The following is a 17,940-nucleotide window of genomic DNA, read 5'->3' as shown; positions in this document are numbered from 1 at the left end:
ATATCCTCAAAAATAGAATGTTCCAAAATCCTCTGGACAGGTGTATTGCCTCGGTTCCCTCTTACTTGATGTCTTAGGGGCTTTCCGCTTCGGTTTCCCCCCTGACCAAGGTGTATAAATTGGCTATAATTTCAAAATTGCCATTACAAAATATATTTTGAATTTTTTTAAGGGTTTAGGCATCGGTTGACTGTACAACTGAGACAATAAAGGGCCTATTGCCACGAATATTTGGAGAACCGAGGTAGTATCTCTTCATAGGTTAAAATATCACAAAGTAAAAACAGAACGCATTGTTTTTCTTCCTCGCGTTGTCTTCCCCATTGCGTTGCCTTCCACGACGCTGCTCCCTCATTTGCTGCCTCCAACCACTCCACCACGGTGCCTCCATTTAATCGCGCTGAAGGCGATGGATCTCGCTGCCTCTAATGATGTAAGTTCTCTCTCCACCGTTGCTCCCTCCATCGCTGCCTCCAATGACCACAATGCCTCCATTTTTGTTGCGCTGAGGGTTGTGCATCTCCCTGCCTCTAACGACGTTTCTGCATCGCTGCTCTCTCCGCCACTGCCTCCAAGGTCTCCACCGGTGTCGCGTGAACGAACTTTGTTGCTGCCTTGGAGTTTCTGGCCGAACGAACTGCTCTCCATGCTGCCTCCATATCTTTCACGTATTGCTCTCCACTTTGCTGGCGGTTAGTTCATTGCACTTAGTTTGATAATATGTGTTTGATAATTATTGTGATATTGATATTGATAATATGTGTTTTGCCTTGCCTGTATACACCTCGGTTCGAGAACCGCTGCCTATGGGCGAAAATAATAGTTGTCGTTTCCCTGGGCTACACTAGTGTGATCTTTCTTGTTTCTTTTCAGCCTTCATTATTTAGAGTCATTGCGTTATTTAGAGTCATGGAAGGAGATCCATTAATTTTATCCTTAACTTTAAATGATTAGTTATCTAAGAGTCCATAATTTTCTTTTATTGATAAATGTTAATTGTTAGTATTTTGTTAATGAAGAAAGTTAAATCTACAACTTCTCTCACTCTTCTTTCTAATTTTCTAGTTATAAATGTTAACCAGAAGATCACGCTGGCCAATGAAACATACACAAAGAAACCAAAAATCTCCTTTATGGATTTTGATAAAACATAACTACAATTTTCATCTTTGATACCAATTTCATGAATGGCAAGAAAAACAACTCTTTAAGCTCGAAAACAAGCTAAAAAGTCAAAGAGAATGTCTACTTCTTCTATGAATTGTTAGAAATACGTAGCGGAATATTTTGTTATCAGACAATAATCAAGAGCGTGAATGAATTGGTTTTACGTTAAACATAACTTCTGTTTAGAAAATATTCCCTTTTTTATAAAATTAACTTTACAATATAGAAAATTACATTCAAATTAAAGCAAGTAAATAAAAGAGTATAAATAAAGAAAAGCTTGCACAAGTGATTTTTATACTGGTTTAGATCAAAAGATCTTACATCAAGTTTTTAATCTCCCTAAAAATAAGGATTAGCCAATAACTAATAATAACCAATAACTTACAAAACAAAGTAGAAAGGTTTACAGATCACCTCACTTGACAAACAAGAGATGCCAGACACTTCCTTTTGACACATAAAAGGATGCATAACTTGACTTACTACATTAGATATTTTTTTCACTTAAACACACTAAGACAAACACTCACTTCTACTAACACAAGATTCACACGCTCACTTAAAGCACAAAGAGTTCAAGTAAGCATTTAGTTTTTAAACAATTTAAATAACTTTAAAAGAAACCAAAATGAGGTGTATATAGGCCCAATTCAAAATTAGGTTAAAAGATCAAGAGTCTTCCCATTAAGGATGACAAAAAAATCTACGTCTACAGATAAAATCTACGACAAATGATTGGTACCTACGAGTTGCAGGTATTTACTATCCACGAGTTGTGGATATTTTAATATCAGCTTATAGACGGATCGAGTGCGAATATTATACTATCCGTACCCGCAGATATATGCTACCCGCAAAAAATAAAAGTAAAAATTTAAGTTATGATTAAAGCGTTAGTAATATGAAACTCATTCCAAAATATATAAATATAAGTGAGTTAAAAAGATAAATAATTTCATTTATTATATATTAACTGCTAGACCCGTTAGATCTTTAAAGTACCTTATATAAATAATTTCCAGGTTTGACCCAACAAAATCCCTAAATGAACGACGCACAAACAAACATCCAAACACTCAATACACAGTGAACCAATCACCTCGATTTTATAACCGAAACATTAAGGTATTATAGAATATTTATACATGTATATGTCCAAATAGTACCACCTTTGACTAGTCTTCTATAAAAGAAAAAAATACAACATATAGATGAGGCTTTCAACAAATTGAAACATAAATTAACTTTAAATTTAGTTCACAAAGCCTTTAATAATAATTAGGATGCAATGAAACTACCCAAAAGACAATAATCCCTTATGTTAAAAAGACCTGAATTTGTGAATAATTAATTATATTTAATAATAATGTTGGTTACAAATGGTTTGTTGCCCTAATAGTTAAATACTTTATAAATGTTAAAAAGACCTCAATTTGTTAATAATTAATTATAATTTAATAATAATGTTGGTTGCAAATGGTGTATTGCCCTAATAGTTAAATGCTTTATACATTTTTCTGTGTAACTTTCTGAATTTGATACTATCAATAAAAGATTTTAATTTAATTCAATAATTTTAAAAGGAAACTTCACTTAAAAATAATTGAATGTCTAATATTTATTACACGCATAAATTATTAAAGTATTATCCATATTTTCAATGACTTTTTTTCTTAAATAGGTTTCTTATTTTTTTTAAAGAAAGTGTCACATGTTCGATCGTGGCTTTTTTAAATTTTTAAATATTTTCTAAATTATTTTTATTTTTTTTATTTTTTTAAAAAATAAAATAAATTTGTCACGTATCAAGTTGTACTATGTCACTTTTTTAAAAAATAAAATAAATTTGTCACGTATCAAGTTGTACTGTGTCACGTGGCATTGTGACACTAGCAATGCCATATGTCATTGTGAGACCATGTGTAATTGTATTTGATTCAATTAGGTTTCTATATTTTTATTTTGTCTCAATTCGGCTTTTGTATTTTTATTTTGTTTCAATTTAGTCTTATTTTTTTTTAAATTAAACAATTTTGTTTCTTTCCAAATTCGAACAAAATTTAATTTGTATATAAATTATTTTATACAAATTGATATTCTTTTATTAAAAATTAAAAAAAATTACAAACTAACATATGACACATTTTTATTTATGTAGTACTAACGAAAATAACTTAATTACATTAAAGTTTTCAAAATAAAAACTAAATTAAAATAAATAAAAATAAAGAAACTCATTTAAAAAAATTTCTACAAAATTAAACAACATATAAAATTATTTAACCTAAATAATATGAATGAACAAATTATAAAAATTCACATTTCAATAATAAATATTTGTGTGAAAGTGATTTACACAAAAGTAGTCTAAATATTTCCTTGACAATTCATACAAAGTTTTGAAATTTAATCTCTTAATCATTTAAATTTTAAAGTAAAACTATCATATATCATCAATGTAAAAATATAAATGGTCAATTTTTACTGAAAATTAAAAAATTAAAAACATATTAAACCTTTATATATATATATATATATATATATATATATATATTAAATTTTAGATAAATACTTTTTATTGGTTATTTCATATTTGTTTAATCGTATATTTATCCATTATATATATGTGAAAATTTCAGAATTTGATCCTATCAATAAAGAATTTTTATTTAATTCAATAATTTTAAAAAGAAAACTATCTCTTAAACATAATTTAATGTTTAATATTTATTACTGCACAACCTATTAAACTATCTTTTTATATATATAGTGAATTTTAGATAAATATTTTTTATTTGTTATTTAATATTCTTTTAATCTTATATATAGCCATCATATCATAAATGCAATACTATCAATAAAAAAATTAATTTAATAATTTTAAAAAGGAACCTATCTCTTTAACATAATTTAGTGTCTACTATTTATTATTTGCACACACTATTAAATTATTTTGTTGATGCATGGTGAATTTTGGATAAATGTTTTTTATTTGGTATTTTATATTTTTTTTTAATTGCATACTTGTGCTCCTTTGGCTCTGTATTATTTACACTTTCATCAATAAGTATTTTTAAATATATATCATAAGTTTTTAGAGTTTAATATGAAATGAATTTTTTTATAAAATTTTGAAAATACCGATAGTGTTTAAAATTTAATTTTTTTAATTTCTATGCATATAAAATCAATAATAATTAATCTAAAAAAACTATTAATGATATTCATTATTATCAAGTAAAGTTATAACACTATTGATCAAGTAAGAGAAAAGAAATATTAAATAATTATTTTAAAGTGCAATGTGATTTAAATATTTGTTTAAAGAAATGAATATATTTTGTCTTAAATCATAAAGTAAATACTCAAGCTTTTCTGAAATATTTGTCAAAAGTTATAATAAAAATTATAAATTTTAATATTCTTTTCATTAATTCATTAAAAAAATATAACTTCAGGATAGAATTTCAGCAAGTAACATTTTCTAAAATGTATTTGTCTTAAAATATTAACCCTAAATAATCTTATCATGAAAAATATACAGAGAAGTGAAGCTAAATATTTCTTATTATTTTTCAGAAAGTAATTATATTTCTATCAAATGACATTTTTAAATATTTTTTGTAAAGAAGTATGTCAGTAACAACATATTGATTGAGCAATCATTATTTTCTCTTACAATATTCTTTTATAATTCTATTTAAAATGAATATAATTTGAAACGTCACTTAGTATAGTTTGATTTGTTTTATACATATTTGTTTTTTTTGTCAAATATAATAGGAAACGTCACTGTAGAGAGTAAAAACTTGGTGAGAAAGTTTTGCACAATCTTTCTCGTTCTCAGCTTGCTGCTGTAAGTAGGAATACAGCATAACATATTTTCTCCGTCAATTACAAACTTAGTGTTTTCTTCCATTTGTAGTAATTTTTTTTCTTAAATCCCTTTTTCCTATTATTTGCTTTGTACCTATTTAAGCAAGACATCATTTTTTCTGTTCTGTTCTCCATCATTCTCCAACACTTTTCAGTTACATGCATTCCTTTAAAAAAAATAGTATGAAATTTCTTAGGAGCCACCTCCATCGTTTTCTCTTCCATTTTAGTTCACACAAAATTTTCCAGAAGAACACTTTTTTATTTTATTTTTTTTATATTCCTGCTGATGCTACCTGCATTCTCCAACCACTTTTTAGTTGCATGCATTTTTTTTTTAATATTAAAGGTTGTTAGAGCTCACCCTTTGTCGATTTGTCTTCCTTTTCAGTTCACACTTTTTTCCTGAAGCAATGAAGTCACACAAAGAAGATGACAATGTAAACAAAAAGAATACAAGAGCTCATTCTGCTTTAATTTTCTTGTTTTTTTTTTTTTTTATTTCTGTATAGTTTTGTTTGTTTATTTATTAATTAATTATTTTCATTGATTATATTTTTTATTGTTACTGTGTAGTTAATATCAGTGATGATAGCTGTTGGGATTTGGTTATTTTTACATTAGTATATTGTGTAATTTGTTTAAGGGTCAAAATTTCACATAGTTACTTATTACTTCATTGATTTTGAATAGCTTTGTTAATTCTTTCTTAAATAAATCACAAATGTGGTAGCTTTTACATTTGAATCATTTATGGGTAGTGGGGATTTGCTGATTTTACAAACTAATACCAATTGTTTCACACTCATTTCTTTTTTTCTTTTTTTTTCACAAAGTGATAATCAATCTTCAGTGAGTTTCTTTATGGAGGGTTACAGTTTTGATAGAATGTTCAAGGTTGCTGCATTATCACACATAAACTTCACTAGCTGTAATTCTATACATTTTAATCTTTCTTAACCATTCATGTTTATATTTTCCACTTGAGAATTACAGTTTGTTTCTGATTTTTCATGAATGTCAAGTTTCCTCTAAACAGAATTCGGTGTCTTCAGTTAGAATGTCCGTCTCAAACATAGTTCATCCAATTAACATTTGCACTATCATACATCTTTACATGTCCCTTATTTTTAAAGAGTAAGAAGTTTGTTTAGTTCAAATAATTGAAATACATGTTCAATACAGCAAAGAGAAATTCTTGTTTTGTTAGTATGTTGCATAATTTTTTAACAGATTTTCAAGAACCAATTGTCATTGTAGAAGTTGGACATTTGAATTTACATGTTTAAGTTTTGTTTTCCTTCCCAGAATGCAAACATTTTCTGAAACTGAAATGTATACAAGTCATATTTTCTTTATTGGTTTTGCATGTTTGCAATACATTCTACTCATTCCATATTGGGTGGTTTGAATAATTGTATAAATTTAAGACTCTGTTTCACTAATTTGGCTATTCTTTGTAGTAGATATTTATTATGTGTTATTCTTTATAGGCTGAATGTTGTGAGATATGTGGTGCTATTGGTTGGAAAGAAGTACTACTTACTTGTTCTAAATGCAAAGGAGGACGTGAACATGCGTAATAATCTTCCAGATACCATTCTTTTTTTTTTTTTGTCTATTTCTATTCATTCTTTAAGTGCCTTTGATACCTTTTTTCATGTTATTTTCAAACTATTTCAGTTATTGCACGAAATTTCATACCTTAATAATTCCAGAATATTGGGTCTGTGAGCCTTGCGGATCCAAGTGTGTGTCAACTTCACCACTTAAAGAGGATCGTGGTATTGGCTCAAGGGCTTCTAAAATGTACCAAACAAGCAAAACTGCAAAAGTGAAGTCACTTACAAAGGATGAAGTCATTAGACTCTCTTCTGGAGCAAGTCATCCTGTTTCATCTACTATTGTACTTGGAAAACATAGAAGAAATGATGAAATACACAAGAAAACAATGACTAGTAAACATGCTTCTTGCTCGTTATCAAAAGGTGAGAATTTTTCTCCACCTTTGCTGTCATCTCCATTCTTCTATTTCCTCTTAACATTTATGATACATGTTCTTATTCTCAGAAACAGAATTTAAGTGGAGGTTGAATTTGTCTTTGCTTTAATCTGTTTGATGGAATTGAAATACTGTGCTTATGAACTTGCACTTATTTATGGAGTGGAAATAAGTTAGACAATTCGTTAGAGATCTATAACCTAACTGACCTATTTTTTTGTATGATATAATTAAGCAGAACTAGTCTTTTAATTTAACAACTTTGATTGTTTTTTAAAAAGAGTGTTATCATGCATTTCCTCTGTTTCATTTTCATTCCATGACACTGTATAGGAATTTACACAATCAGTCATATAGAACTCTTTTGGTAAATATTTTATGGGATCGAGACACTAATCTTTCTGCCGTGTTCTCCTTGTCTATGAATGCCTGGACAACTTGAGCCGCTCGCCTTCCTTCAACTTTAACCGCTCGGTTGTCTTTAATTTGGACTGTTTGGTAGACTTCTTGACCAGGAGGGGGAGGTACTGCAAAAGGCGAGAAGAGAGAATAGGGTTTCTGTATATGATGAGAGTGTATATTGGAACTTAAGTGGAAAGTACTTGGCTTGTGACCTTTCTTTTCTATTTATAATTTGTCTCATGAACCTTGAACTCGATAAGCCCAATAAGATATAAACAGAATAAAATATAAACAAACTTACTTCGATACTCATAAACAACCTTGTCAGTATCTTTAATTAGATATTATTTTATTTAATAAGATATATTTCATTCTGGTGAACTTCAAGCCCAATAATGAGAGTTGACCCAGTTATGGCCCAGCATAATGTTATACATAGCCGATCGATTATTCTTTATAACTGATCGTCTCAGATTTCATATATAACCGATTGGTTATTCTTTGTAACCGATTGTCCCAGATATCATACCGTACAAGAACCATAGTGTAACTGGATCTTGGAAAAGTATTTAGTGCCATTGATTTGCAAGTTTACCATAAATTTTTTTATTATTATGAGACAATGAATCTTGTAGGGGAAATGTGTTCGTTATGTAAATAGTGATAGGAGTATATACAAATAATTACTACTCATGATTACAAATATCCTAATTCCTGAATTAGTATCCTCTTTTAGTAGAACAAATTTATATAATTAAGGAGATAAAAGATTTCCTGATTGACATCCCCTCAATTAAGGTGGTTGGTTGATAAAAGAAAATTAATACAATTATAATAGCTGTGTCATCAGTTAGACATTGCTCCTACTACTAATGTATTCATGTAGTTGTTGTAGTTATTGAAGGAGTAGGTTATAGTTGGCGGAGAGTGGGGTTGTACTTCGAGACATCAAAGGCTGCTTGTTTTGTCAATGGCCTGGAAAACCCATATAAGTGAATCTCATGTAGGACCAACAAAGGAGTGTGTAGAAGATGACATATTTTCTGAATCTCATGTAGGACCAACAAAGGAGTGTGTAGAAGAAAATCAAAAGTCCCTTGGAAGAGTGATAGCTGATCATAATATTCAAGACTATTATTCTTGGAAGGAAAAGCTTGCAAACAAGGCACCTTTTGAAGCTTCATCATCAAGAAACTCTTCCCCTTTTGCTGATTCAGGTATTTGTATGATGAAATTAAATAGAAATGCTGATAATGTTAATAACTTGACAAGATTGTATTAAACAAATTTCATGTATTTAGTTAGATTTAATTTTCATCACCTTGTGTGGAACCAGAGCGTGAGTAGTTTAGAAAGAATGTTTAAAACATTTGCTGTGTTAGTTTGCCAGATGTTTGTGATTTGTTTTTATGAGACTATGGATCTTGTAGGACCATCAAAGATATGCTTAGATAAAAACCAGCGACCAATGGGTGGAGTGGCACCTGCTAAAAAAGTTCAAATCCATGATCCTCAGAAAGAGAAGCCTACAAAAGCGGCACCTTTTGAAGCTTTATTCGCAAGAAAATCTTCCCCTATTGTCGGCTCAGGTAGGATACTTTTCTTGTCTGTCATATCTGATGTTTTTTTCCAATTGTTTGTTGCATCTACTTCAGTCTATTCGTGCAAATGTGGGAATGTATATTAATATGTATCATGGTATGTATTACTGTACCTTTTGGGTTTTTGAACCCATCATCTCGTACTTTATTCTTTTTTCTTTTGCTCTGTTTCTCTATCTCTTTTCTATAGGTGGTATCCCTTGTGCTAATGATGACGGCAATCAGTTCACCATTAAAAAATATGACAAGAGTATTCAGCAAAGCTTAAACCTTGATAGTAAATTTTTACCGTGTTCAATTACTACTTGGAGGTACGTACCTCTCTCTTCACTTATCATTGATAACTATTTCCCTTAAATTGTTCTTCCCTTAAATGTGAGAATGTGAAGCGTGAATCTAAACCTTCATAATAAAAAAATTGAGTCACATATAAAGAATAAGACTCATAAATTCATTACTAAGATTTTGAATTGGAAATATTGTTAATCCCTTATATGTGAGTTACACTCATGGCTCATTATTGTTGTGTCTCTCTAGTAATCCTTTCTCGAAAGACTCATCTATGATATTAAATATGATGATTAATCTATGTCTTCAGTGAATCCTCCTTCAAAAGATCCATAATAAGGAAAGTCTCTTCCTTTCAATCTTATATATTACTATTTACGAATTACAACATCTCTGAAGCAGTTTCAGTTTCAGCAATGACTATGTACATGGGTTCATAGAAACTAAATAAACTTACATGTTTATAGTGTACTTTTGTGATCTTTTCTTCAATTTCGAATATCTATGTCTGCAAAAAATGTTTTGCTCCTTCCTTTTACAATGGTGAACTCGGTTCCCTACAACTGATATTGGCATGTTGGGTATGTTGTGATAAACTTAAATTTCAAGGGTTTAATAATAATTTTATTTGAATCTTATTTTATTAGTTTGGGTCTGGTAATATTTAGTTTGATTTTGATAGAAATAAAAAAAAAATAGATAGTTTTGATTTTCTATTTATTTAGGTGTAGTATTATTTTATTTTCTTGATATAAGATAGAGATATATTAAGTAGTTATTTTTATTTTGAGTCAATTATATTTTGTTTAGTTTTTTTTATTTGTACTTGGTTCAAAGTCCTATTTACATTTATTTAAATAATATCAAAGTTCAATGACAGTCCAGGAAATTGAAGAGTTGAATTATTTGTGTTACATTTATTTTAAAGAGGGTAGTGAGCTTATAAATGTTAACAATTGGTAAACTATAGGAATCTGTATGATTAAACAGATTGTTATGGGTACCACGTGCAAGTCTCAATCATTTGAGGAAGTTATTGCAAGTATTATCTGAAGGTTACAGTTTTACTAATTTGAATTTAACATGTTCACCATTTTCTAGGGGTCAATTCCAAATTCTTCATACTGCTTCACCTAGCAAGTTTTATGATGGGTTTGAAGCCCAACCACCATTCATTGTTAATGGGAAAGCATTTGCATTTTCGAGAGAAATGCCATCGGTTCTTCAATTGGAGTCCCGTCCTGCTTTGAAAGTCTTGATTGACATATTCCAAGATGATTCTCCTCAGCTTCAGGATATTGCACTGTACTTCTTTCCATCAGAAAAAACTGAGAGGTTAGCTTTTATTTGATTCTTTTTTTCTTTTTCTCTTTTGGTGTCAGTCGGACCAGTATTTATTGTTTAACCTATTCTGTTTATACATGCTCCCAATGTAGGTCAAGAATGAACCTGAATAGTATATTGAAGCTTATGAAAGATGAAAAAACAATGCTGAGAAGTTATATTAATGGAGTAGAGTTGCTGATATTTACCTCAAATCAACTTGGCATGGACTCAAGGGGTGCGTAAACTATTTCATGCATTTAATCTGCTCTACTACTTCTTTAACACCCTAATCTACAATTCCTTTTCATGAATATTTGATTTCAAAGATTAGGGAGAGAAGGTTCAAAATATTAAAATTTTCTTTTGAAACCTGTCCTCTATTCAATATGGGTTAGATGTTAAGTTGTGTATTTATGTTAATTGGGCTCAGCCCATTTTGTATCAAGGGCACTAACCCATATCTGGCATTATAAATAAAATTCCCTATGTGTATGCTAAACATAAGGGAAGATTTCTCCTAATCTTCTCCATTATTTCATATTTCATATGGTATCAAAGCTTAGGTTTTGCTCTAGCCAGATCCACAGTCTCCGGTACCCATTGCCACTACAGTCGTCGATGTCGTCGCAGTCGCCGTCGTCGTTGTCGTCATTGTCGTTGTCGTCACCGCCACCGCTGGAGTTCCAAAATTGACCGACGACCATACCATCTGAATCGTCTCGGCCGAGCGACCACCGTGGTGCAAAGATCACGGCGCACAGACCACCCACGTGCCTCCACATGCCACCGCAATAGTTGCCAGATCCGCTGCTTCCCGCCGTGTGTGCCGCGTGTCGCCGGAGAATTTTGCCACTGACCAGGATCATCATGATCGCCTCCTCGCCCTCTTTTTTGGATTTTTGGTCGTTGCGTCAATTGGAGCACTTTGGATTTTTAGGGTTTCTCCCTCTCCATGGCGTCTTCCTCGTCTACAAACACCTTTGTTGGTGGCTCATCACCTGATCCCTCAATATACACTAATTATGTGAATGTACACTTGTCCATTGACAAGTTAGATGACACAAATTATGCAACATGGGCGTCCGACATCAAACTTTGGTTGAAAAGTCTTGGGTCCTTGACTCAGGCGCCACCGATCATATCACTAGTAACAAGTCCTTGTTTTCTTCCTTGTCATGTTCGGATAATTTACCCTCAGTAACAATGGCTGTGGGTCTAGAGTCTCATCTCATGGTATTGGTACTATTCATATTTTTCCGTCCATATCCATTGATCATATACTTTATGTCCCTGGGTCTCCTTTTAACTTATTGTCCATAAGTCGTCTAACTCGTTCGCTTAATTGTGTTATTTCATTTACCAAAGATTTTGTTTGGTTGCAGGACCGGAGTTCGAAACACATGATTGGCACAGGATGTGAGTCTCATGGCCTATATCTTCTTCGCCCTTCTCCACATGTTGGCGTAATCATGGAGTCACCATCCCTTCTTCATGCTCACTTAGGTCATCCCAGTTTTGCCAAACTGCAGCAACTTGTTTTGAGTTTGTCGTGTGAGTCTTGTCAGTTAGGAAAGCATACTTGTAGTTCCTTTCCTCGTAGTGTTTCACAACGAGCATCGTCCCCCTTTTCATTGGTTCATTCTGATATTTGGGGACCTAGTTGTGTTAAGTCCACTTTAGGATTTCATTATTTTGTTACCTTTATTGATGACTATTCTAGATGTACTTGGTTGTTTTTAATGAAGAATCGAGCTGAGTTGTTTACTATTTTCCAATCATTTTTCAATGAAATAAAAACACAGTTTGGGGTTTTTATTCGAACTTTACGCAGTGATAATGGCCGTGAATACTTTTCTCAACCGTTTAAACATTTTATGATTTCTCATGGCATTCTTCACCAGACCTCATGTCCTTATACCCCTCAACAAAATGGGGGTGGCTGAGCGCAAGAATAGACACCTTATTGAAACAACTCGTACACTTCTAATCCATGGTCAAGTACCCTCGCGTTTTTGGGGTGATGCAGTTCTCACTACATGTTTTCTCATAAATCGCATGTCGTCTTCTGTCCTAGATAACAAAATCCCTCATTCTATCTTATTTCCTCAAGACCCTTTACATTCATTACCTCTTAGAGTTTTTGGGTCGACATGTTTTGTTCATGATTTTAGTGTTGGTCTCGATAAGTTATCTCCTAGATCTCACAAATATGTCTTCTTAGGATTTTCACGGTCACAAAAGGGCTATAAGTGTTTTTCCCCTTCCCTCAATCGTCATTTTATCTCTGCTGATGTCACTTTTGATGAATCTTCGTTTTACTTTTCACATCTATCTTTTAGTTCTGTACCTCCACCTGCTATTGTTGATATTCCTATTTTCTGTGACCCTTTTCCTTCTTTAGACTCTCATTCCCCACAGGATTGTCCTTCAACTCCACCCCTTCAGGTTTATAGTTGTCGCAATTGTCTCCCTCATCACTCACTTCTAGTGTCGCCTCCTGTGTCTCCTCCTGCTCCAGCAAATGAGTCTAACCTGCCCATTGCCCTCCATAAAGGTATACGCTCTACTCGTAACCCTTCCCCCCACTATATTGTTCTTAGTTACCATAGATTATCTCCATCTTTTTACACATTTCTCTCATCCATTTCTTCTGTGTCAATTCCCAAGTCTGTGAGTGATGCCTTAACTCATCTTGGCTGGCGTCAAGCCATGTTGGATGAATTAAGTGCTTTATAGAAAAGTGGAACTTGGGAACTTGTCCAATTACCATCTGGAAAGTCTGTTGTTGGTTGCAGGTGGGTGTATGCTATCAAAGTTGGCCCTGATGGTACAATTGATAGTTTGAAGGCTTGACTGGTTGCCAAAGGCTACACACGGATTTTTGGTTTGGATTATGGTAATACTTTTTCTCCAGTGGCAAAAAGGACCTATGTTCGCCTATTCATTGCCATGGCCGCTCTTCGACAATGACCTTTTTACCAACTTGATGTCAGAAATGTTTTTCTTAATGGTGATTTGCATGAAGAAATTTATATGGAGCAACCGCCCGACTTTGTTGCTTAGGGGGAGTCATCAGGATTGGTTGTCGTCTTCGCAAATCCTTGTATGGCCTAAAACAGTCTCCTCAGGCCTGGTTTGGTAAATTCAACTGTGTTGTTCAACAGTTTGGTATGTCTCGTAGTAAAGTGGATCATTCATTGTTCTATCGCCACTCAAGTGCTCGATGTATCTACTTAATAGTGTATGTCGATGACATTGTTCTGAGAAGAAGCGACTATCTTGGCATCTCTCAGATGAAACAGCACCTTTGTCACCATTTTCAAACCAAAGATCTTGGCAAACTCCGGTACTTTTTGGGTATTGAAGTAGCACATTCCAATACTAGTATTATCATATCTCAAAGGAAGTATGCGTTAGACATCTTGGAGGAAATAGGGTTAATGAACTCTAAATCTGTTGAGACACCTATGGATCCTAACATCAAACTCCTACCAAATCAGGGGGAGCCTTTCTCAGATCCTGCATGGTACAAAAGATTAGTTGGTAAATTAGACTATCTTACTATTACGCGTCCTGACATTTCCTTCGCAATTAGCGTGGTGAGTCAATTCCTAAACTTCCCATGTGAAGACCATTGGGATGTAGTTGTTCGCATACTGAAGTATATTAAAGGATCACCTGGAAAATGTTTGCTATATGGTCCTAACAACGATACAAAAATTGTTTGCTATTCAGATGTTGATTGGGCTGGTTCCCCTTCTGATAGGAGGTCTACTTCTGGATATTATGTCTCTATTGGTGGCAACCAAATATCTTGGAAAAGTAAGAAGCAAAGTGTTGTGGCAAGGTCCAATGTAGAAGCAGAATATCGGGCTATGGCATCAGCTACTTGCGAGCTTGTGTGGCTTAAACAATTACTTAGTGAATTGAAATTTGGAGATGTTACTCACATGACACTTATTGTGACAATCAAGCTAGCTGCTCTTCATATTAGCTCTAACCCTGTCTTTTATGAGAGAACAAAGCACATTGAAGTTGATTGTCATTTTATTAGAGAAAAAATCATATCCAAAGATATCAAGACTGAGTTCGTTAACTCAAGTAACCAGTTGGAAGACATATTCACCAAGTCCTTATTAGGACCTAGAATTGACTATCTTTGTAACAAGCTTGGAACATATCATTTATATGCTCCAGCTTGAGGGGGAGTGTTAGATGTTAAGTTGTGTGTTTATGTTAATTGGGCTCAGCCCATTCTGTATTAAGGGCATTAGCCCATATCTCACATTATAAATAAACTACCCCATATGTATGCTAAACACAAGGGGAGATTTCTCCTAATCTTCTCCATTATTTCATAATATGTTTGTCCTATTTGTCTACATGACTCAATCAACATTTAAGGTTAAATATATTTTCTAGTTCCTAAATGAGGAAGTGAGATTGAAATACGTTCATGTCTTAAACTTTCATACACATTTATCTTTAAACTTAAAAAATTAATGAATATACTCATTTTAATCCAATGACATTAATGTTTTTAGACTTGTTAGACGGTGTTCCATATTCATATTGGAGACATTTGAGCTAGAACAAGACTAATGGTGTAAAGATCAAATGTCAACCTGAAATGTGTTTGACATGTAAAAAACATTTAACACTTAAAAAGATTATATCTATTCGTTATTAAAGTTTGGAACCAAAATGTATCAAAACTTGAGATAGAAATGAATTTTGCCTTTAAATTTAAAGACTAAAAACATATTTAACCCAATATTTATTATTACATTGTCTTTGCAAAGATGTCATCAACTAGTGTGGACAGGTGCCATTGCTACAATAAACGATGGACATTTCCTGTGGGGATTATTTCGCAAAAAGAAAATTGACAAAGCTATTGAAAGAGTACCTAAAATGGAGCCACTTGATATGGACTTTGATATGTGGAAGGATGCGATGGGGAGAACTTATCAACTTGGACTAGTTACACCCAATCTGGGTGCTCCTCCAGGCTTTGAAGAATAACCAAAACGTCTTCATGAAACTTCTTGCGGAAGATCAGGACCTAACAGCACATGATTTGAGACCTTCCTTCCAGATGGTGCAGTGAACAAACTTCATTAGTTGAAGTAAAATATCACTAGGTGTTGCTATACTCTATACTACAACATTTGTTTGCTCAGTTTCTGAACCCAGTTAAAAATATCTCCAGGTTTAGCTTGTGTTCGAATTTCAGAAGTTTGTTCTGAAAGATGCAAATTGTATTCACTCTATCTAAAAGATTGTTACAATTCTATTCTACATCAGAATATATATATATAGGAGGAGAAGTTACATTGCAGTAGAGAGTGGTTTGGAGCAATTATAACACAAACTACAGAGAATGTAAGTTTTAAATTTGAGTTTGATACTGTTCATTATTGGTAAAGAACTGAGTGATCAACATGTGATAAATATATATAAATATATATATATATATATATATATATATATTAGTTTGTCTTTCTGAGAAGATTGAAAGAAAAATCTCCTCCCAAATGAAGACTAGGATTTCTCCATGATAAAAGTGACAACTTGTGAATGTTCTACAAGCCGCTAACATTGGCGATCTTTCGTAATAAAGGGGAATCAGGCCTCAATTACAACTGAAGATATAAAACTGTACACGATATATAGTTTTTCAAGAGTTAAAATAAGGCATTGGTGTAGAACAATTTTACCCATTGAACTAGATATTATTCGTGCATAAATGAATTGTACAATCTAAGATTTGAAAAAAAAAAAAATATGCATAAACAATTCCTTATTGTTCAATCGATACTAAACTCGTGGCATTGTCTACTTGCAGTGGATTTGGGAGAGAGTAATTGAAAGAATTTGAAAGGATTTGATGATAAATTTTTTTGTTGTTTATTTAAATAGATTTGGAGGTAAGTAAATTTTTTTAATCTGTCACATAAATTAAATCTTACATTAATTCTCATAAATTTTACTTCTAAATTTTCTCTCACTTATCTCCAAATCTATTTAAATAAACAACAACAAAAAATTACCTTCAAATTCTCTCCATTACTCTCCTCGAAATCTTCAAATCAACAAAGCCTAAAATTTGTAAGTATATTATGAATTGCACAATACAATCAAAAATACCTTATTAACTCAGATTAAGAGATGCTGGAAAAAATCATACGGGTTTAAAAAGCAATTTCTATTCAAATTAAGCACCTAATCTTCGGCTGAAGCTTCCTTCACCCCCATCAAATTTCGCCTCTTACCCTATCAAAAGCTTCAAAATGTTTTCCGTAAAAGGATGCGTGATTAATTTCCGAAAAAAAAATCTAAAATTGTTTACTGTATTCTGGAAAATAAATTAAAAAAGTGATAAGATGTATGAAGAAAATGATAGAGTGCAGGAAATAATTGTCCTAATATGTTTAATGTAAAATATTTCTAATATATATTTGGCAATTGCTTCTTGCACTCCATCAAATATATGAAATACCACAACCGATCTTTTAACCTTTTTTTACTTGTACCCTAATTATTTTCACAGCACCTTCATACCTGGAAAATGATTTCAAATGAAAACGAGTTCAGGAAAATACTTTCCGGAATATTATCTCAGCTTGAGATGCATTCCAAATTAATTTTGCTTGAAACTTTGCAAACACATAAACATGGAATTTGAGACTTCGCAAACACTCACTGATGGAATTCGTGGACTCTTTTGATTGTTGGGATGGTAAAAAATGAAAACAAACATTCTCACACTTTCACTCTTCAGGCAGCAAATTCCCAAATTAATAGTTTCACCTTTCCTAAAATTAAATTAATTTCTGTTTCCGAAACATACAAAATCTATTTCGGAATAGTATATTATGCATCCGAAAACAATGGAAACCAATTTCCACTTCCCACTCCAATTCCTGATCATATTTTGCGGAAGTTTAGATTTCCAGATGCACGTAGGATAGAACTTCAAATAATACAAACAAGGCTAGTAATAGATTTAAACAAAATGATGGGGTGTAGGAAGAAACTGCCTACATATTTAGTAGCTACCCACGAGAACATACCAAGTAAAAATACAATGACTTTAAGATTACCCATGTTTTAAAGATATGAAATATGTAAAAAAGATTTGAACAAAAAAAAAAGATTTTTTTTTTTCATATTATATAACTAAAATCATTTATATTTGAAAAAACAAATTTACTCCAAATTCAAAAGACAACCTATTCAACTTTCTACTTGTTATCAGCCGGTTCTCACTGG

The 17,940-nt window shown here is 32.2% G+C and overlaps 1 protein-coding gene across 1 annotated transcript; it reads left to right on the top strand.

Annotated features, from left to right (window-relative positions):
- Positions 1-5,015: 5,015 nt before the first annotated feature.
- LOC106757036 lies at positions 5,016-16,042 on the top strand. The gene is made up of 9 exons (XM_014639617.2): positions 5,016-5,943; positions 6,540-6,625; positions 6,730-7,034; positions 8,458-8,667; positions 8,881-9,039; positions 9,242-9,362; positions 10,441-10,674; positions 10,776-10,900; positions 15,491-16,042. Exons 1-9 carry the CDS (start codon positions 5,800-5,802, stop codon positions 15,688-15,690), a joined length of 1,584 nt encoding a protein of 527 aa, XP_014495103.2. The 5' UTR covers positions 5,016-5,799; the 3' UTR covers positions 15,691-16,042.
- The last annotated feature ends 1,898 nt before the right edge of the window (positions 16,043-17,940 follow it).

The sequence above is a fragment of the Vigna radiata genome, chromosome 3 (assembly GCF_000741045.1).
Source record: "Vigna radiata var. radiata cultivar VC1973A chromosome 3, Vradiata_ver6, whole genome shotgun sequence".
In the NCBI taxonomy this organism is placed as follows: Eukaryota; Viridiplantae; Streptophyta; class Magnoliopsida; order Fabales; family Fabaceae; genus Vigna; species Vigna radiata.
Note: the sequence above shows the minus strand (reverse complement) of the source record. Positions and strands in the feature narration are given on the sequence as shown.

Excerpts from the sequence above, each read along its gene's own strand:
- LOC106757036 (XM_014639617.2), top strand. The coding sequence starts at position 5,800 with ATGGGTAGTGGGGATTTGCTGATTTTACAAACTAATACCAATTGTTTC. Across the intron at positions 10,675-10,775 it reads CCATCAGAAAAAACTGAGAG|GTCAAGAATGAACCTGAATA; the intron begins GTTAGCTTTTAT and ends CTCCCAATGTAG. Across the intron at positions 10,901-15,490 it reads ACTTGGCATGGACTCAAGGG|GTGCCATTGCTACAATAAAC; the intron begins GTGCGTAAACTA and ends TAGTGTGGACAG.